The sequence below is a fragment of the Microcebus murinus genome, chromosome 28, assembly GCF_040939455.1.
Source record: "Microcebus murinus isolate Inina chromosome 28, M.murinus_Inina_mat1.0, whole genome shotgun sequence".
Taxonomy (NCBI): domain Eukaryota; kingdom Metazoa; phylum Chordata; class Mammalia; order Primates; family Cheirogaleidae; genus Microcebus; species Microcebus murinus.
This window is the reverse complement of record NC_134131.1, coordinates 1,529,088-1,551,992: the sequence shown is the minus strand read 5'-3', so window position 1 is coordinate 1,551,992 and position 22,905 is coordinate 1,529,088. Positions and strand designations below refer to the sequence as shown.

The 22,905-nt window shown below is 36.5% G+C and overlaps 1 protein-coding gene across 8 annotated transcripts in view; it reads right to left on the bottom strand.

Moving 5' to 3' along the window:
- Positions 1-22,905, bottom strand: part of NSD1 (nuclear receptor binding SET domain protein 1) — a 158,908-nt gene that overhangs the window by 56,973 nt on the left and 79,030 nt on the right. For all 8 annotated transcript variants that reach the window (XM_075998474.1, XM_012787320.3, XM_012787318.3 and 5 more), the window contains 5 exons: positions 14,125-14,249; positions 11,887-12,157; positions 9,535-9,644; positions 3,388-3,463; positions 400-518 (listed from right to left, as the gene is read on the bottom strand). In XM_075998474.1, the coding sequence (XP_075854589.1) occupies positions 400-518; positions 3,388-3,463; positions 9,535-9,644; positions 11,887-12,157; positions 14,125-14,249 (701 nt within the window). The remainder of the gene's footprint in view (positions 1-399; positions 519-3,387; positions 3,464-9,534; positions 9,645-11,886; positions 12,158-14,124; positions 14,250-22,905) is intronic.

The window sequence follows — 22,905 nt, the reverse complement described above, 5'->3', positions numbered from 1 at the left end:
ATTAAGCAGATGATGATCTCAAGAAACAGGCAAATGAAATTTTCCCCCTAACAGCAGCAGTCTCAACATTTAAAGGGCAATATTCAAGTTCATTCAGACCATGTAGTTATTTGATATTGTGCTCTCTGGTTTTAGAACAAGTTTACTTAATGATGAAACAGTTATACATTTCATCCGACAACTAGAGGATCTTTTAAAAAGGCCATACCCACAGTTCAGTATGTATTCTGACTTATTTTTACTAGGATTAGGCTCTCCTTTTTCTCCAAGATTCCTTACAGCAATTAGCCATTTCAGTCGAGTACTATCTTAAGTAAACTCAGGGGAAAGGGGGAACGTGGCCTCTGCGGTGAGAAGCAGCTCATCTCTGGAAGCCCAAGGCTAAGAGCTGAGTAATACCTCTGAGCTGGGAGTCTCTTTGGATGAGTCGTCATTTCTCACTTTTTTACACTGTGCCTTGGCTGTAATATGTCTCTGACGTTTTCGCTTCCTTGGTTTATCAAATATCTTGGCAGTGCCTGTGACAGGAAAATAGATGTTACCTGCTGGCTAACCACAGACATCCAAGAACTGCTATGCTCAAATAAAGGGACTCAAAGAATTATGAAATGTTGGAGTAAAAACCAACTTTAAATCTCATTTAACTCTCCAGCTTTGTAGATTAGGAAAATAGCAGGAAAAAGAAAGGGGACTTACCCATGACTACATAACTAGTTGGGAGAATGACTACATAAATATAAATTGTGCCTCATATATATTAAAGAGTAAAAGCAATGTCAATTTAAATGATTGAAATAACAAACATTCTAGTTCCTCAAACGACTTAAATATCCTATAGATGAAGAAAAAATGCGTTTACTAGACAGGAAAAAATATTAATCCCTAATTCCAAGATTAGAGACAATAAGACACTCAGTGGGAGGCTGAGGCAGGAGGACTGCTTGAGGCCAGGAGTTCAAGACCAGACCAGCAACATAGCGAACCAGACCTCATCTCAAAAAATAAACAAACAAACAAACAAATCAACAACAACAACAAAAAAACCCCACACACTTGTTGACAAAAATTAAAAGGGCATGGTGGTGTACACCTATAGTCCCAGCTTCTTGGGAAGCTGAGGTTGGAGGTTTGCTTAAGCCCAGGAGCTTGAGGTGGCAACAAACTATGATACCCCACTGTATTCTAGCGTGGGTGAGATCCCAAGTGAGATCCTATCTCTAAAATAATAAAAATTTTAACAATTAAAAAAAAAGACATTATCACTATATGATGTAAGGATTAAGATGAAGATTTGAAATATAAAAGAGCTAGATTATAGGAGGGGAGGAAGATCTCCCCCAAGACATCCAGTGGTTTAAAGGATATTCATGTACTGGTGGTATATCACTGAATATCCAATAACATAAAATGAATGACTGTCTCATCCGGCATATTAACAACAAAAAATTCTAGTCCCCCAACCCCATTTTCCATTTATCACATTTCAACTCTTTGTTATAAAAACACAAAGAGAAATCTAAAGTGGTATTTCATAAAATATTCCAGGATATTTATGCTAGGTGTCATTATGAAGGCTGGAGTTCAGAAGACTGCTTCAGTGATCTCTTTTTTGACTAGCCAATTGAGATGGAGAAACTCTGCTATCAAAGTTGCCCACAGACTATTACTAAAAGAAGAGATAATAGGATGGTAGCAGAAAGGTTCAAACTTCTCTGGAGCTGAAAAAACTTAGACAAAATTTATAACACATAAAGTTTACATTGTAGGTTTTACAAAACACTGAAACATAAAAATATAGGAAAAGAGCTTATATTATTTTGAAAGTGGTTTATTTTAAAAGAAAGCAAACAAACTGACCAACCTATGGGATTTTAACTGCCAACAGTTAACTTAAGCATTAACTAATGCATTGCTAGAAAACATTAGAAAATTTAATAATCATGGGTCACATTAAAATTAGTGTGCATCTTAAGACCACATGAAATATAACCTTCCCATGAATACTCTTAACTAACAGACCACATCTGGTGCAGTGTACTTAAATCTGGGATAATATGTCAAGAATAACATAAAAGAATAAATGGCACTGGCAAATGAATGAACAAAGTGGTAGATGGAAGTGGCATGGAGAAAATCTGGGATGGATAACAAGACAGTGGGGTGGCAGAAAATTTGTCCAAGGCTGAATATATTTCCCTGCCCCTGCTACCTTGGATCATTTTCATGTTTCTTCTATAAATCAGGGATAATACAGATAATATGCTAACTCTTTGGAATGCTTTAGATAGATTAGAGGAAACAGTCCTACCAAAAGAACTGGTAGAGTAGATGCTATATCTATAAATATTATATCTGTTATTGAATGAAGAGCATCCCATTCCTCCTGGGGATAAAAGATCCCCAGGAGGAATCACCAAGTAAAAATTCCAGGAGACAGATTCTAACATGATACAGAAGATTCCTAAGCCCTTATGAGACAACTAAAATGGAATAGAATCAAATGTAAGCTTTTTACTTTCAAACATATTCTAATTGACCAAAGGTCATAGATGTGATAAAAGAAAATAAGACTATTTGTAAAAGACTGGCTCAGATGATTTACAATTTCCCTTTCAACCAGTTTGAAAATTACTGTCCTATAGAAATAAAAATTGAATCAAAACCAAGAAATTAATGAAGTAGTCTGAAGAGTTAGACTAGTAAGAAAATTAAAGAACTGGCCAGGCATAGTGGCTCATGCCTGTAATCCTAGCACTCTGGGAGGCCAAGGCTGGAAAATTGCTTGAGCTCAGGAATTGCAGACCAGCCTGATCAAGAGCAAGACCCCATTTCTACCAAAAATAGAACAATTAGCTGGGCATGGTGGCATGTGTCTGCAGTCCCATCTACTTGGGAGGCTGAGGCAGCAAGATTGGTAGAGCCCAGGAGTTTGAGGTTGCTCTCTAGTCTGGATGACAGAGCAAGACTGTCTCAAAAAGAAGAAAGGAAAGGAAAGGAAAATAGAAAAAGGAAAATGGAAAGGAGAGAGGAGAGGAGAGAGGAGAGGGAGAGTGGGGGGAGGGGGAGAGGGGAGAGAGGGGGGAGGGGAGAGGAAAAAGGAGAGGAAAGGAAAGAAAAATCAAAGAACTGATTTTTCCCAACACTTACTTACTCAAATATAATTACAATTTCATTTAACTGATTATAGTGTAAAGCATAAAAATGACAATAAAATTCTGTAGTGTTACATATAGTTTCAGGAAGCATATTTTGGCCAAATAGGCCTTAGAACTTGCCCCATACTGGTCTTGCTTACATACGTAATTTTTCTAGTTAATGGACAAAGTGCTTCAAAACTTACTTCTGCTTACATTTTTAAGTCTCAAAACAAAAAAATCAAATACTTACCTCCACCAAACTCTTTCAAATGAGATGTAGCACCAGATTCAGTAATGCCATTCTCCAAGTGACCAGCTTCATAACACTACAATTAATTTAAAAGAACATGGTTTGCCAGAAATAAAAAATAAACTCTCTTCTTTATATGCCAAAATCTGAATTTTCTACTGCCATAGAAAAAGAATCCTGGCTGGTTGTGGCAATTAAAAGAATAGTATATTCTGCTCACTTCAGAAGCACATATACTAAAATTGGGATGATACAAAGAAGGTTAGTATCATAAAAAATAGATATGTATATATATTTTTAAAGTATGATAATAGTAAAGGTTTGAAAAAAACTTCAAGGGGAAAAGGCATTAAATAAAAATATCCTCCAAAAGACTCATGCTCAGTTTTACTCCACCATACCCTTATATTTAAAATCCACCTTCCTAAAATTGTATATATAGCCATGAGATTTGACACAGATTTATTTACCTGATGAATTCTGAATTAACAGCTCTGAAACAAGAATGTGTTTCCAACTGAAGTGGTAACAACATTAATCTAAATTAAAGCAATATCAAAACTTAAAACAAAATACTCAAACATCAAGAGTCTAATCAAGAGCCTAGACATTTTATTCATCTACTACAAACACTTATGTGAATTAGTTCTATTCCAAGCAAATGTCTTCTCCTACAAGAATGATAATATTCTTCGCCATAATGATAAAACAAAATTTAGATGCCATTCTTGGTGTAGAGTTCCAAATGTTTGAAACAAAAACATGAAAATAAAAATACAGCTGTGAATTTTCAATGTTCATTACAATATATTAATAAATCAAAGAACAAAATTTTCCTCATGTTCAGTATATATCGAAAGTGTTATCACGCTAAATAAAATGAAGGGGCAAATGTTAGGTGGCCAGTTATATGGAACTCCTACACAAATCCATAAAATACATTTGCATAATTTAAGAAAAACAGCATATATATTATTTAGATAACCAATTTATACTTCGCTGAGGTAGTCACAGTGGCTCATGCCTGTAATTCCAGCACTTAAGGAGACTGAGGAAGGAGGATCATTAGAGGCCAGGATTTTGAGACCAATCTGGGCAACAGAGTGAGAACCCGATGCTTCCCTCCACCCACAGCCACCACCAAAATTCAGCGAGGCATGGTGGTGCGTGCCTGTAGTCCTAGCTACTTGGGAGGCTGAGGCAGGAGGCTTGAGCTTAGGAATTCAAAGTCATAGTGAGCTATGATGGTGCCACCACACTACAGCCTGGCAGCCTGGGCAACAGAGTGAGACCATCACTAAAAACTAAAGAAATTTGGAAAAAAATTTAAATTAAAAAAATATAGTTCATTATTTAACAGTCACTCAAAAGCTCCAGAACAAAATAATTAGAATGTTGCCACAACCACAGTCAGAGAACAATGCAGGAAATAGTCTCATTTCCAATCTCATCAATTTATAAAGTAAAATAGAAACAACAGCAGAAGAGAAATCGCACTACATGAATAAAAATCTATCTGTTCTACTCAGAATGAAAAAGGTCACAGAACGTTGTAAGTGTCTTGTAGGATACCCGCAACTTACTTTACATTTAAAGTCTGCAGTGGCCATGCATTCAGCCAGTGTACCCTTATGACACTACCTCAGCAGATAATCCCTCCCTCTCCAACTCATTGATTAATCCATCTACAGAGAGACTGGTCTGCCTGGTAATCACAATCTACTCCCAAAATGGAACTAACTGAATCATGGCTTCAATGTATGGAAAATGTACTTCAGAGTAATCAGGTACTTCAGTAATCAGTACTTCAGTAATCAATAATCCACAGTGACACAGACCAGGACAGATGGCAGGACTGACTCCTAAAATGGACAAGACACTTTTGAGGAGTCTGGTGCTAGCCATCACCAATACTGATTTTTCACTTGCTTTAGTGCTTAATGTCAACCACCCTTCCAAAAGAACAAAAACTCAACAGTGACAGAGAGTTATTAAGTATATCTAAAACTTAAAAAGAGATCAGGGCCAGGTGCAATGGTTCATGCCTGTAATCCTAGCACTTGAGTTTTTTTGTTTGTCTGTTTTGGTGTTTTTGAGACAGAGTCTTGTTCTATTGCCCAGGCTACAGTGTCCTGGTGTCAGCCTAGCTCACAGCAACCTCAAACTTCTGGGCTCAAGTGATCCTCCTGCCTCAGCCTCCCAAGTAGCTGGGACTACAGGCATGCGCCACCACGCCCGGCTAATTTTTTCTCTTTTTAGTAGAGATAGGGTCTTGCACTCCTCCTCAGGTTGGTCCTGAAATCCTGACTTTAAGCCATGCTTCTACCTCAGCCTCCCAGAGTGCTAGGATTACAGGAGTGAGCCACCATGCCCAGCCAATCCTAGTACATTGGGAGGAAGAAGTCGGAGGATCGCTTGAGGCTAGGAGTTCCAGACCAGCCTGAGCAAGAGCCCGCTTCTACAAAACCCAGAAAAATTAGCCCAGCATGGTTGTGCACACCTGTATTTCCAGCTACTTAGGAGGCTGAGGCAGCGGGATCGCCTGAGCCCAGGAGTTTGAAGTTGCTGTGAGCGAGGCTGACACCAGGACACTGTAGCCCAGGCAACAGAGTAAGACCCTGTCTTTAGAAATAAAAAAAAAAAAAAAAAAAAAAAAAAAGGAAATCAGGAATATGACTGAGGAACAGGAAGAGTGGGAGAGGGAGGGAAGACAGACATTAGGGATTTTTTTAGTAAGTGATGCTAAAACAACTGGACAGCCACATGGGGGAAAAAACTGAACTTCAAAATTCCATCTCAAAAATTCAAGATGCAGCTGCATACTAGGTAAAAAAAAAAAAAAATTCAAGATGGAACAAAGACCTATATGTGAAACTCAGAACCACAAGCTTCTAAAAGAAATCAGAGGACTAACATCTTTGTGCCATGGAGTATATGCAAACATTTCCTAAACAACACACAAAAAGTATTAATCATATAAGAAAAAAAATCAGTTAAGTTTAAAGTTTTCTTTGCATGAAAAGATACTTCTAAGAAAATGAATAAATAGGGAAACCTCAAACTGAGAAAAAATATTTATGGTACATATATCCAACACAGGATTTGCAAGAAAAAAATATAAAGCACTCCTTTAAAAAAATTAAAAATGACAAAGCCAATTCAAAAATAAGTATATTTCAACAGTAACTTCACAAAGACATAAGAATGGCCAGGAAGCACATACTATAAACATATCACTAATCATGAGAAATAAAAATTAAAACCATGTGGTATGATTTCACATCCACCAGACAACAAGGACTTAAAATGACTGACAAATAAAATGTTAGTAAAGATGTGCAACAACTGGAACATGTATTGCTGGTGGATTATAAAGTGGCACAAGCATTTTGGAGTACTATTTGGCAGTTAATTGAAAACTTAAACATACATGAACCAGCAATTCCATTCCTAAGGATTTATACCAAGAGAAATAAAAATATGTCTATGCTAGCTATGGGGCTTTGAACTCCTACAAAGTTTGTGTGTTAGAAACTTAATCCCCAAGCCACCAGTGCTGAAAGGTGGGACTTTTAAGAGATGATTAGCTGATGAGTGCTTTGCCCTCACAAATGGATTAATGGCATTATTACAGGAGAAGTTTCCAGAGTTTGGTCGTCTTCCCTCTCTCAAGAACATGCTTTCTTCCCCCTTCACCTTCTGTCATGCGACTGACAAAGCAAAAAGGCCCTCACCAGATGAGGGCCCCTTAACCTTGGACTTCCAAAGCTCCAGAAGTGTGACCAAAATAAACTTCTATTGTTTATAAATTATCCTGTCTGTGGTATTATTATAGCAGCATTAAATGCACTAAGACAATGCCTATCACAAGACTTGGAAAAATTACACCAGCCTTATGATTAATAGCCCTAAAATGAAAAAGACCCAAATGTGTACCAATAGGAGAATGGAAAAGTAAATTGTGATAAAAATCATACAATAGTAAACTCCTCTGCAGTGAAGATGAATGACATCACTGTAGGCCTATCTCAAAAATACACGTTGTACAAAAAAAGCAAGAATAAAACAAATCAAAACAATATGATGTCTAAAAATAAGAAAAATTAATCTATGGTAACAGAAGAAAGTATTGCCTCTGCACAAGAGTGGAGAACAAGAGTGACTGAAAAGAGACACAAAAAGAACCTTCTGGGGTGACTGTAGATTATACCTAGTTTGGGTGGTAGTACCATGGTATATATATAATTGTCTAAAGCCATCAAACAGAACAATTAAAACCTATGCAGGCTTGGCACAGCGGCTCACACCTGTAATCCTAGCACTTTGGGAGGCCAAGGTGGCAGGATCCCTTGAACTCAGGAATTCAAGACCAGCCTAAGCAAGAGCCAGACCTCGTCTCTACCAAAAATAGAAAAATTAGCTGGATGTGGTGCTGTGTGCCTGTAGTCCCAGCTACTCAGGAGGCTGAGGCAAGAGGATCGCTTGAGCCCAGGAGTTTGAGGTTGCTGTGAGCTAGGCTGATGCCACTCTACTCAGGACAACAGAGTTAGACTCAGAAAAAAAACCCAAAAAACCACAAAACAAAGAACTATGTATTTTATTGGTGTAAATTATATCTCATTAAGAAAAAAAAAAAGGAAAGTTCCACTGCCCCAAAGTTCTAAAACAATAAAAAGAAAAAGTCTAAGATTCATTTGCATATATAAATTAAAACTAAGTACATTTTTATCCCCTTAGGAAAAATATTACCCACAAACACAATAGGTCACATTTTTTATTAGAAACCTGCATTTGACAGAGAAAGGTTATACAAATGAACACAATTTTTAAAGTAATTTAGTTTCAAAACCATGGAAGATTAACCTTATTTCTTTAACTCAGTCACTTAAATGGTGTGAATTCTTTGAAATTTGTCATCACCTCATCCCCACCAATAATACGACAGCCTCCCATGACTCACTTTGTACAACACTATTAAGTTTATCATCTGATTGCCCAGTGTCACTTCTATCCTCAAAAGCAGTCAACTAAATCCTGGTTTTCCTTGCCTATTCCATCTACCTCTTCCAACAATCTTGCAAAATGGCTAAGGTTTGAACAGGACAAAACAAAAAGGGAAAGTGCAGCAGAAGAAATTTATCACGGGCTTATTAAGAGCATATGGTTCAATGAGAGAATGGTTGAGCTGAAGAGATAAGATTGTCACTGAAGGTTGTGCAAACTGCAAAGAAAGTTCAGGGGGTAGGAGATAAGCCTAAGTAAAGACTATGTCATAAGGTTATTTTGAGAAAAATAAGAGTTAAAAAGTGTGATACTGCTTAAAAATGAGTTATCAAGCACAAATACATTAAATTTTATAATTACACAAACTAGATGGGTGAGTGTCTAACAAAACCAAAAACTACAGGCCTTAAAACAAGATTAGCAAGGATAGAAGTTTGCTATCATTAAGATCGGATAGAAGCCCCAAAACTCAAATTATTTATGATTTAATTATAATCTATTTTTTTCTATAAAAGAAAAATATTTTTGAACAGGAAATCTGTACATTCTACAATTGAATTTCTGACATTTACCCTGAGTTTCTCTTCACACATAAAGGGATCAGGAATGTTTTCTACGGAATCAGTATCTAGCCATTATCCATATAGAATTAGAAAATAATTTCCTATTTCTATACACTGTTTAATGATGCTTTTTTGGCTACTAAAAACGAACTCCGTAAACTGAGAAACTTAAGTTCACATAATTCTGCCTAGATTACAGCAGACCTGTTCTTTTCTGAGCTGTTACAAAGATGGAAAAATAGGATAAGTGTAGGCTAATGACTTTAGAGACAGAAGTGAAATAGAAGGTTTTCAAAAAACCTTCAAAAAAGGAATTATGACAAAAACTTTATGCAATCTTAAAAGCTTTCTAAAAACTTGCACTTACAAAGAAAACCTGAAACTACTTTTTACACATTGCCACATAACTACAAAACAGCCATTTAACAAAGGATCTCTTAGATCACATATGGTTGCTGACATTGCAATTTCTATGTATATGTACATTGATGTTATAAATATTACTTTTAAAAAGTTGTTTTTAAAAGCTCTTATTTTCTGGGTTGAACTCATTATTTTAGAATTGACAAACACAACATACCTTTTTAGAAAGGCCAAGGTCACCCTTCTTGGGCATAAATCCAGGATCTAAATCATTGGATTCAAGAAGTTTCTTAGTTGGTTTTCTTTGACGCTTACTTTCATAATTTCCTGAAATGTATGTATTTTTACATTAGATGATTAAGAAACTGGGCAAAGGTAATTTTTTAAAAATCTATATACCACACCAAATGAGTCACAAAATATTCTTGACGTTTTCCTCTTCATCTTATGGGGAAAGGCAGCATACTGTTTTATTTATTCTAAAATAAAACAAGTAAATCATTTTCAATGCAGATACAAACTAATACGAGGATGTTCCTATGTCAGTGTGTGTATATATGTATGTTTCTTCGTTTATTTATTTATTTGAGATGTCTTGCTCTGTCGCCCAAGCTGGTGTGCAGTGTTGCAATCACAGCTCACTGCAACCTCCAACTCCTGGACTAAAATAAGAGATCCTCCAACCTAAGCCTCTGGAGTAGCTAGGACTATAGGCATGTTCCACCACACCCAACTTATTTTAAAATTTTTCTGTAGAAACAGAGTCTCTATGTTCTTCAGACTATTCTTTTTTTTTTTTTTTTTTGAGACAGAGTCTCACTCTGTTGCCTTGGCTAGAGTGCCATGGCATCAGCCAAGCTCACAGCAACCTCCAACTCCTGGGCTCAAGCAATCCTACTGCCTCAGCCTCCCTAGTAGCTGGGACTACAGACATGTGCCGCCATGCTCAGCTAATATATATATGTTTTAGTTGTCCAGCTAATTTCTTTCTTTTGTTTTAGTAGAGATACTGCTTAAAATACTGCTTGCTCTTGCTGGGGCTGGTCTCCAACTCCTGAGCTCAAATAATCCTCCTGCCTTCAGCCTCCCAGAGTGTTAGGATTACAGGTGTCAGCCACCGCAACTGGTCGCGTTTCTGTATTTTAAATTACAGAGTAACTAACGGAGAAGTCAAAAGGGCAAAACATCTTTTATTGCAACTAATAAGTGATAAGGACAAAGTAAGGAGAAGTGAAGACTGGATTCTGGGTATAAATGAACCGGGATTATAATTTTTGCTCTGTTCCTCTGTAAATAAAAGTTGAATAAATAAAAAATACTTGTTTACTTTATCGGACTGCTCTTAAGAATTATATAAAAGAGAATTATATAAAACAGTAAATACAATCAGTGTCCTTCTAAAAATCTTTTTGGCATTTTTTTGTCCCCTTCCTTTGACTCTCCCTTTGCTGTCATAAGAGGTACAGTTGTCATCTGTGGCATATGTATGATACTCTATAAACTTATATCTTGCTCTATAATCCTTTCTCTCTTCAATAAACTTCATTTTCAGCTGGGTGCACAGTGGCTCACGCCTAGCATTCTAGGAGGCTGAGCCTGGCCTTTGAGCTCAGGAGTTCAAGACCAGCCCGAGGAAGAGCGAGACCCGTCTTCCACCAAAAATAGAAAAAATTAGCCGGGCATGGTGGCGCATGCCTATAGTCCCAGCTACTCGGGAGGCTGAGGCAGTAGGATTGCTTGAGCCCAGGAGTTTGAGGATGCTGTGAGCTAGGCTGATGCCATGGCACTCTAGCCGGGGCAACAGAGTGAGATTCTGTCTCAAAAAAACAAAATAAAATAAACTTCATTTTCATGCTTGCCAAAAAAAAGGTCTTTTTGATTCTCCCTTACTTGATTAAGCATAATTGGGATCTTTATTTTTAATGGAAGGAATAACATCACAAACTGCTGTTCAAAATGTTAAAAAGTTATTATCCAAAAATTTAAAGGGGTCTTCCCATTCCTTGGCTGACTATAATATTCAATAGTAAAAAATGAATTCGAGACCATATGTCTAGACTCAACTATCCCAAGGTGACATGTATGTTAAGAATGATAAAGTGAAAAGCAACTAGTAATTAACTTCTAGGGAATATTTACATTTATTAGGTATGCAACATTATACATTAATTATTAACATTATGATCTCATGAGGAAAGAAGTTCAAAAGTTAAACAACTTCCCAAGTAAAATGGACTGGTGTAGCCAGGATGTGAAGCTTATTCCTCTAGTGTGCAGTGCCCATCCTTACATCTTGTTATCCTGGTTGTAGATTTACATGGTAGCTGATGGACAATCATGAACAACAATGGAGCAAATACAGTGGTTGTAAAATATAAGTCTTCTTGACAGTGTGCCACATTTATGAGCACCTATATCTACTTAGTCAGCGTTTTAGGGACTTTTCAGGACAAAAGTGGGTGGTTTAATATATAAACATACAATGTTGGCTTTGCATCAAAATATTCTAAAATCTCCTGTTTGTTCTAATCATATCTGCTGAAATACTGAGACCCCATCCCCACCTTACCTGGTGTTTTAACTAGCAATTCCTCAGACTCAAGGGCAGGCCGTGGAGAGACTTCCGGAGCCACAGGTACAGACAAGGTCAGCTGTGGCAACTCAGCATGTCCACCTCCAAGTTCTGACTGAGCCAAAGGCCCCTCCAAAAATGGAGCCTCCCTTTCAAGAACTGGGGGCTCTTCTTTGGTTGAAATCAAAGAATTCTCGTCCACCTGCTTGTTCTGAGCACTAGTTCGACATCTGGCTAGAAGGCTTTCCTCTTCGCAGCGGGAACTTACCTAAGAACAAAAAATAAAAATGGAACCCATGGACCAAAACTGTTACAACTTCAATGTCAAAAAGAATAACAAACTTTAAAAGGAAAGAAATTCTAACACATTGCACAACATGGATAAATCTTAAAGACATTATGATAAGGGAAATTATTCAAACACAAAGAATAAATATTGAATGATTCTACTTATATTAGGTATCTAGAATAATAAAATTCGTAAGACAGAAAATCAAATGATGGTAGCCAGAGGCTGGGGGAAAGGGGAGCTATTGGTTAACAGGTACTGAGTTTCAGTTTAAGAAGATGAAACGGTTCTGGAGATAGAAGGCGGCAATGATTGTATAAAAATGTAACTAACTATATTTAATGCCACTAAACTGCACACTTAACAATGGTTAAAAATGTCTAGTATGATGCCTTCTACGATTAAAAAAAAGAAAGAAAAAAGGAAAAAAATAAAAATAATGGTAAATTTTGTTATACATATTTTACCCCAATTAAGAAAAGAAAAAATGCAGTCGACTGAGATACATTAAAGCTATAAAAATTCATAAGTACACAAAAATAGTCTAAAAATAGAAGAAAAAAAGCTTCCCTAAAGTGTCACCAACTAGAATAACTACTAATGAACTTCTTACTGTCAAAATTGGTAATTAATGGTTTCAGGACAGTATGAGTTCAGTTAATGAAAGAGACTGTCAGCTTATAAAAATATAAGAAGTAATAAAATCTGAAAACTCTTCATTTTGTAACCTCTATTGAAATTATTGTTATTGGCAAATATCTCAATTGGTATTCTTAAAAAAGCACCAGAGAAATGGCTGATGGGGAACTTGACATTCTTTTTGAACCAAGGGAGTTACATACATACTGTTTTATTGCTTCTTGTTCAAAGAGGGTAAAATATAATTTAAATAGTAGTTCTACCTCATACTTAACAAAACCCGAGAAAGGGTGACATCTATGAGGAGGGACTCACATAAATCTCTTTGCTAATATAGACACAGTAATAAAAATATGGAGTGTTCTAGATTTAAAGAGACTTAAGAACCATAACAACCAGACATAATATGTAGTCTTAGACTGGATCCTAGTACGGATAAACCAAAGGTAAAGGTTAGGGGTTAACTGGGGAAATTTGCATATCGGCTGATATTTGATAAACTGATCTTACAAGATGTAAAAATGTTAAACTGGTTATAATGAAAACTTTTCTATTTTATAGGTGTATATTACATAAGGATAGAATGTCAAAATATCTGTAATTTACTTTATATTTATTTATTTGTTTTTTTAAGACAGGGTCTCACTCTTGTTACTGGAGCTAGAGTGCTGTGGTGTCATCATAGCTCACAGCAACCTCAAACTCCTGGGCTTCAAGCCATCCTCCTACCTCAGCCTCCCGAGTAGCTGGGACTACAGACAAATGCCACCACGTCCGCCTAATTTCTCTATTTTTTGGAGACACCAGGTCTCACTATGTTGCTTAGGCTGGTCTCAAACTCCCGAACTCATGTGATCCTCCTGATTCGGCCTCCCAAAGTGCTAGGATTACAGAAGTAAGCCACTGTGCCCAGCCATCTGATTTACTTTAAAATATTTCAGTTTAAATAAACTGAATAAAAAAATAAGACAAGTAATGTATTTATTTTTAAAATAGGATACTATATTTTTTATTTTTATCCTGTTTTTCACTTATCATTATATCATAACAATATTTCTAAGTCATTAAATACTCTTAGAAAACAGAGGGAAAAACATATATACAAAGACATACACTATATACACTCATTTAAACATTCTGAGTAAACATTATATGCTAGGTACTGTGCTAGAAGCTAATGATAAAAAACTGAAAAATCAAGATCTCAGATAAAATTTTTGTGTCATGAGAATAAAATATGATATTGAAGGCAAAATTGCAATTTCCTAAGAGGACCAGTGAAAGATTATTGAAATGTTGGAACATACCTTGTGCACCTGCTCCTGTACCTTCTTTTGTTTTTTCTTGGGAGCAAATATCTGATCATATTCTTCTGTATATTCCAGAAGCCACTTGCTTGGCTTCCTAAGGCGTTTCTTCTCTGACCGCACAGCTACAAGAAGATAAACAAGTTGAGTATTAACCAAAAAGCTAGAGGAAAACCCAAAGGTTTTATGAAACCATCCCTACACTCCCAAAGGTTCCTAGATGGGAAACCACCTAGCAAAAGGACTCTGGCTTAAGATGCAAGAGGCTCAAATGATTTGCTATGTTTTATCACATGCAAAAGGAGGGCTGGGGTTGTACAAAGGGACTTTTGTGCACACCCATACACAATCCCCCCCAATATACATGATCCATTCAATTGTAAGGAAAAGGTTAAATTGAAAGTATTGTCCTATGATAATTGCCACCAATACAAACAGAGCTAACATATACCTAACATAAAAACAGAATCTAAATCAGGTAAATTGGTAAAATATACCATGAGTTATAGGTTGAATATGCCTTATCCAAAATGCTTGGGATCAAAAGTGTTTCAGATTTTGAAATATTTGTGTGTGTGTGTACGCATGTGTATGTGTATGTATGTGTGTATATATTTATATATATAGTGAGATACATCTTGGGGCTAGGACTCAAGTCTAAACATGAAACTAATTTATATATCATATAAACCTCATATACATAGCCTGATGGTATTTTATATAATATTTTCAATAATTTTATTCATGAAACAAAACTTGTTTACACTGAACAACTAAAAATAAAGGTGTCGGCCTGGCACGGTGGCTCCCACCTATAATCCTAGCACTCTGGGAGGCTGAGGTGGGCGGATTGCTTGAGGTCAGGAGTTCGAAACCAGCCTGAGCAAGAGTGAGACCCTGTCTCTACTATAAATAGAAAGAAATTAATCGGCCAACTAATATATATAGAAAAAGTTAATTGGGCATGGTGGCGCATGCCTGTAGTCCCAGCTACTTGGGAGGCTGAGGCAGGAAGATCGCTTGAGCCCAGGAGATTGAGATTGCTGAGCTAGGCTGACGCCATGGCACTCACTCTAGCCTGGGCGACAAAGCGAGACTGTGTCTCAAAAAAAAAAAAAACAAAAAAAAACAAAAAAAAAAACCAGCATATGGATTCCTCATGCTAAACTCCTTTGAAAAATCTTCCACACCTACACCTCTGTTCACTGTTTCTAGCACTCTGTTCAAGAAAGCATTATTATTAATATATTTACTCATCAGTGATCTGAGGATTCCCTGGTCACATGGCTGAATTAATGAGGTTACATTTGGGGGCAAGCACATGGCATAAACATTATTTTTAATAACATTTCAGCTGGAGGATGAGCAAAACAGAAGTCAAGGAATAACAAAATCTAGCAGTCATCAAGTATAGCTTCCCTGCAGTGAACCATGAGCTGCAGGTACCAAATGTTTGTGAAAGCAATCAGAAAAGATGTCCTGGGTGACCCATGCCTTTGTTTGTATAATAATGGACTGGTAAGAAACTCGCTTCTTGAAAACAGCTTTGCCTACCACAGCAAGTTTACACTTATGCATGCCAATTGCATTAGCACGTCCCAGTAGTTACTCTGTCCCTGGCATGCCTAATTCCTGTAGGGGCTGTCTCATCAGCCACAGTCAGGATGCTTCTAGGACAATAATGCCAAAACAGTGATGCTTCATAAGCATTATAGACTTCTTTTGGCATTAGATTTTCATCAGTGATGACCCTGGCAAACTCACCAATGAATTTCTCTGCTGCTTTGTGATCAGCACGTGCTTTAGTACCACAAATCTTTAAAACTTTAAAAGCCATGTTTTTTCTTAAATTTCTGCAACCAGCTTGTTTAATATTCACAGTTCCCTTCAATTTTCAGTTCATCATGACAGATCTTTGCTTATTTCATGATCAGCACACAATAAGTTGCAGGTGTTCACTACAACACTGATGGATTGACTCAATGCATGATTGAACTCTTCATTTTTAGCTTCCTCCAGCATTTTTCTATTTTTCATTACCTTCTCCTCATTACTTTTGTATAGAACTTCAACAGTTTACCCTTCTGTTTCTTGAGGTATATATGGTAACATCATACTCTTCTATATGAGATTTCACACTTATACCACTGTTCAGTTTTCTCCATGGCTTCACTTTCTGTGATACGGATAAACATAAATTCTTCTTCTTTTTCTCATCACTGCTACCGATAGGGATAACTGCAAACTTTTTGAAAATAACAATGTTTTCATGCCATAGAGCAGAGAAGAAGCAATAAAAAACTCAGATAAGTAATACACGTAGTCTTGGCCCCACGTGAAGGATCATGAGGAACTTGTTGGTACATCCAGCCTGCACATGCCATTTCATTACCCTCTGTGGGCATGCTTGCATGGAGTAATCTCAGCTTGTGCAGAAAAGATAGATATCAAAGGTGCAAGGAGCTGAAAGATTCTTTATTCCCTTGGGGATGCTGAATAGACTATGTTGTGTGCCTGCATTTTCACTATGACCCATCACATGAGGTCACATGTGGAATTTCCACTTGTGGCATCATGTCACTACTAAAACTGTTTCAGATTCTGGAACATATAGACTTCAAATTTTTGGATTAGAGATGCTGAAGCTGTATGTTAAATAACCTCTCTGGATTATGCAGACCACCAGACAGACATGTAGACAGACCTATTACCCAATCAGCACCGCCACATGAATTTGAAAAGCACCTTACAAACAATTCATCAATTCAGTATCAAATGGTTGTACTGAGTTTTGCACTAGAAACTGAGGAATTTATTTCTTAACAGAATCATCAAAAAAATACACAATTAATTATATAAATATAATTACCTCAACATAAAAAATGTATGCCATAAATGCAAAAGAGGATAAGATAAAAATATAGAATTTTGGACACCTGCTTTTTAATCTTCCATGTTTTATGACCAAAGTATCAAAGTATAATATTTTTCTTTGAATTAATTGTGGACACAAATATCTATTACAATTTCCTTATAAAACTGTGCCCTAGTTTTAATGCATTTAATATACTATAGTCATTTTAGTACTCTGTAAGCTCTTTGGGAGCTAAGGCCTACACAGAGCAAGATATAGTCTACTCAGGTTGCAAGAAGCATTAGATGACAGGATGCCCCCCAGGAAGCCATTCCTACCTCAGTTGAATGTGGCATTATTGACATTCTCTCAATAAAAGAAAAGAAAGGAAAGCAAAAGTTGAGACCAAAAAGAAAAGGTCAACAGGCACTGTAAGCTTCATAAAAGCTCTTACTTCTTAGCACATATAAAAACAAGCCAGAGAACCTTCATTAGGACAAGATATGGAAGATAATTTCATTTTACTAATTCTAACTGCTGTAATTTCATAGTAGTAAATAGTAATAATATCCCTTTTACTTTATTTAAAACTATTCTATATCCTTCATATCTAGTAAAATAAAAAAGAAATAATAAATTTTAAGAAATACTAGAGGCTGAAATAGTTATCAAATTGTATACACCTAAAGCATACCCAATACAATTATGTGACAGGTTAAAATCTCAAAATCAATGGAATTTTCTTAACTTTTCAGACAATAAACCTATAAATGATCAAAACTCGAGAGGTTTTCCCAAGCAATTGATTTTTTTTAAAAATAAAATCATATGCGCCAAGTAAGTATTTAAAAATGTTACCCCAAGTAGTAATGTCTGAAAAATCTGTCTTGGTAGAAAAGAAATAAGTAAAAACATATTTGGATAAATATATACATTTGTATCTATGACAGTTAATGGTAATTGCTTTCTGCTCTAAGGCAAGTAGATCATGCTTTAATAAATTCCCATTAGACATGTCATCTAAGTTTTCAAACACCAATGACATTTTCAACAGAAAAAGACAAAAGAAATAAGAGGAAATAAAGGAGATATACTGTGTATGAGGCAATATTCAGCCATTTAACATTCATGAACCTCTAATCCATGGGTCCTCAAACTTTTTTTTTTTTTTTTTTTTTTTTTTTTTTTTGAGACAGAGTCTCGCTTTGTTGCCCAGGCTAGAGTGAGTGCCGTGGCGTCAGCCTCGCTCACAGCAACCTCAAACTCCTGGGCTCGAGTGATCCTTCTGCCTCAGCCTCCCGAGTAGCTGGGACTACAGGCATGCGCCACCATGCCCGGCTAATTTTTTATATATATATCAGTTGGCCAATTAATTTCTTTCTATTTTATAGTAGAGACGGGGTCTCGCTCTTGCTCAGGCTGGTTTCGAACTCCTGACCTTGAGCAATCCGCCCGCCTCGGCCTCCCAAGAGCTAGGATTACAGGCGTGAGCCACAGCGCCCGGCCTCCTCAAACTTTTTAAACGGGGGGCCAGTTCACTGTCGCTCAGACAGTTGGAGGGCCGGACTATAGTTAAAAAAAAAACTATGAACAAATTCTTATGCATACTGCACATATCTTATTTTGAAGTAAAAAAACAAATGGGCAAAAACACCCACATGTGGCCCTCGGGCCGTAGTTTGAGGATGTCTGCAATCCTTACTTTAACCTGTCAGGAAGACAATGTATAACCATACTATTACCAAAACAAAACAAAAAAGATTTTTTTGAAACAGGCCCTGGCTATGTTTTCCAGGTTGAAACAGAACTCCTCAGCTCAAGTGATCCTCTGGCCTACACTATTACCCATCCTTTAAATTACTTTATTTTTCTTCAAAGCAGCATTTATAACCTTCTTCACCTGCCACATTTTAACCTGCCTGCTAATGTCAGAAAAGTTACAAGCATATTGGAAGGAACGTATTATGTTCCTTCCAATAAAAGGGCACAAGAGGGAGACAGGGTGAAAAAAAACATCTCAATCTAATCAAGTCTTTAGATCCAAATACCAAATTACATGAAATAAAACAGTCCCCTTTTATCCTCAGGGTACATGTTCTAAGACCCCCAGTGGATTCCTCAAATTGAGGACTAAACCCCCTATAGATTCCAGGTGTTTCCTATATGTACTTATCTATGGTAAAGTTTAATTTATAAATTAGGCACAATAAGAGATTAACAACAATAATAATAAAACAGAACAACCATAACATACTGTAATAAAAGTTATGTGCATGTGGTGTGTGTCTCTCTCTCTCTCAATAATCTCACTGAATTGTACTCACCTATTTTTGGGCTTCAGTTGACTGTGGGTAACAAACCGAGAAAAGTGAGTCCATGGATAAGGGAGGACTACTGCACATGTCAGAGGGACATGTTAAACTATAAACGGATTCAAACAGTACAATGTGTGTGGGGAAATCTACAGGATGAATTTTTCTAACAAATAAATTACAAGGAAACTTTCTGCTTTTTGCTCTATGTTTTAGGTTATTCTAAAAATTTAAATATGAATTTTTTTTAGCATATTATGGGGGTACAAGTGTTAAGGTTACATATATTGCCCATGCTAAATATGAATTCTTAAATCATCAAAATCCAAAGTTAATTTCAGAGAATAAAGGGAACCATTAATAACTTTCATCTGCTTCCATCCCAACTCATATTTTACTGTTTATATATTTTAATTTTATATATGTAAGTCCATGAGGCATTATTTTTACACTCACTGACACATTTAACCAAATATTTACCAAAATTTATTCGCTCTTAATTCCCTCTGAAAAAGGTTTTACTATAGAGAATTTTAAACATCTACAAAACCAGTATAATGAACCCATCTACCTATCATCTGGATTCAACAATTACAAATTCACAGTGAATCTTGTTTCATCAATACACGCAACCCTCTATCAAAGTTATTTTGAAACATCTCCCAAGCTGCATAACATTTCATCAATGTGTTTCATCATGTACCTCCAAAGGATACATACAGAATATTTCTGTCACATATAACAGTATTTATTCAGTAAAAATTACTACTCAGTAAAAATGTCCTTGTCTATCCCCTCCCTACAGTTATAAATTTGACAGGACTCTATCTACCAGAAAAATGCATTGTACAGTCCAAATAACCAAAGTAAAATTAGCCTCTTGAAACACAACTTCACTCATGTTAAGGGAGTTCCTAGAATCAAACTGTATGTGTAGAACCTTTACAAAATTATATACTTTACTCCAATTATTTTTAATGATTAGATTCTGAGCAGAGATTAGACATAAAATATGGGGTGGTTAGTGTGGATTTTAAAGAAACAATGACAAAATGTCAAGCCTTATGTGTACTGCTACTAGGAATGTATTAGTATAACAACCATGAAGTACAATTTAAAATTAGAATTCTGGCCGGGCGCGGTGGCTCACGCCTGTAATCCTAGCTCTCTGGGAGGCCGAGGCAGGCGGATTGCTCGAGGTCAGGAGTTCGAAACCAGCCTGAGCAAGAGTGAGACCCCGTCTCTACTATAAATAGAAAGAAATTAATTGGCCAACTAATATATATATACAAAAAATTAGCCGGGCATGGTGGCGAATGCCTGTAGTCCCAGCTACTTGGGAGGCTGAGGCAGAAGGATTGCTTGAGCCAGGAGTTTGAGGTTGCTGTGAGCTAGACTGACACCACGGCACTCACTCTAGCCTGGGCAATAAAGTGAGACTCTGTCTCAAAAAAATAAAAAAATAAAAAAAATAAAATTAGAATTCTGAGAGATACTGCCAAATACAAACCTAATGATCTAGTAAAAGAACTTCTAAGCTGGGCATGGTGGTAGACATCTGTAGCCCCAGCTACTCAGGAGGCTAAGGCAGGAGGGATCCCTTGAGCCTAGGAGTTGGAAACCACCCTGGGCAATATGGCAAGACCCCATCTCAAAACAAAAAAACAATCTGCTATAGAAATTTATCTTTCAGAGTCTCACACATATACAAAATGACTCAATGTTATTAATTACAGTAAATTTTAAATACCAGAAAACAATCTAAATGTCCATTTAATAGAGAACAGGTTTAACAAATTATGGCACAATGTAAGAAAAATACTCTGCAGCTTTAAAAAATAAACTCATTAGGTAATCATGAGGTGAGTAAAAAAAAAAAATCAAGGTACAAACATGTATAGAGCATTATATTTATTTTAAAAATGTAAATTTATCTTTTTTTCCTTATTTATGCACTTCTCCGATCTCTGGAGAAGAGATCGGAACCAATGAGGGATAGGGTTGGGAGGAAAATTTTTACTAACTTTTTTAATCTTTTGAATTTTGAATTATATAAATAGAATAACATTCAAAACCAAACATTCAGAAACAGAAAATAAAAATAAAATCACCCATAAAATATTTGAAATATAATGAAAAATAATTGTAAAATATTCTTAAGGACAATATCTGCTTTCACAGAATATATATATTATTATATTCACATGTATATTAGTAGTAACACAAAAGAAAGGATTATTGCTAGCACTCATGTTACCCTATTTGCCAGCAAAGAACAGATCTACAAAAACAGTGAAAGACCAAAGAAAGAAAAACAGTGAAAGAAGTAAATGATGTCAAGGAAAAGGTAACTGAGTGAAGTGGTGTACGGACAGAACAGAACAGATAATAAATCTTTTATTAGAAGCTTCAAATAAAGATTTCTAGAGCCAAAGCCCAAGGAATCTAGTCTAAAACCACACATGGAATTGGGCTAAAAATGGAGAGTAGTTTAAACCCATAGCCAATAGAAAAATAAGATCAAAAAGGGAAAAAAAGCCATAATTTCCGGGTCTGCACACAAAGTCATAAGATCCACACAGAAAATTGTTTGTTTCCATGCCAATAAAATGAGAAAAAAAATAAGATTCCAACTAAGGATGAAAGCCAAATATCTTAAATCAATCAATGCTTCTCCAATAACTCGTTTGAATTCCTGGAAAAATGAAGTGTACATACAAATTACAAGCTGGGTCTAATTTTTAATTGTCAGACTCAAAAGACAAAAATTATTGTGTTAAGTTGCTATAAAAGCTTCTAAATACCTACTCTAAACATCTGAGCTTACTTTCGCTTATGGAGATTGGTAAAAGTTTTGCAGACCATTCTATTTTGAAGAGTAATGCCCTGGACTGATTAAATAATTACTGAGCCAAGTTTTGGTGCCTTTTGGAGAAAACCGGAATCAGAAGGAATAAAGCAAAACCAGAGCAGGAAAAAAATGGGATAAATTCTTTGAACTTGACCTCAACTGAGAAATGAGAGGTGAAAAATCAATACTGTATAACATGGGTGGGAGGGGGAAGGGGGGATGGGTATACACAACCACAACGAGCGAGATGTGCAACATTTGGGGGATGGACATGCTTGAAGCTCTTACTCGAGGGGGAAGAGGGGCATGGGCAATATATGTAACCTTAACACATGTACCCCCATAGTACGCTTAAAAAAATGTTAAAAAAACAAATACTGTATAACAAAGGGACAAATCTCAACCAAAAAATGCTCTCCCAGTCTGGCACACAATTCAGATTTCCACTGAAAGACTTTAATAGTAATACCAGAAAAGTTCTATTAAAATGCATAAACGGCAGGGCATGGTGGCTCACACCTGTAGTCCTAGCATTCTAGGAAGCCAAGGCAGGAGGATTGTTTGAGGCCAAGAGTTTGAGACCAGCATGAACATGAGTGAAACCCTGTCTCTCCAAAAAATAAAAAAAATTATCTGGGCATGGTGGCACAGGCCTACAGTCACAGCCACTCGGGAGGCTGAGGTGGCAGGATCCCTAGATCCCAGGAGTTTGAGGTTGCCATGAGCTATGCCGCCACCACTGCACTCTACCCACAGACACAGAG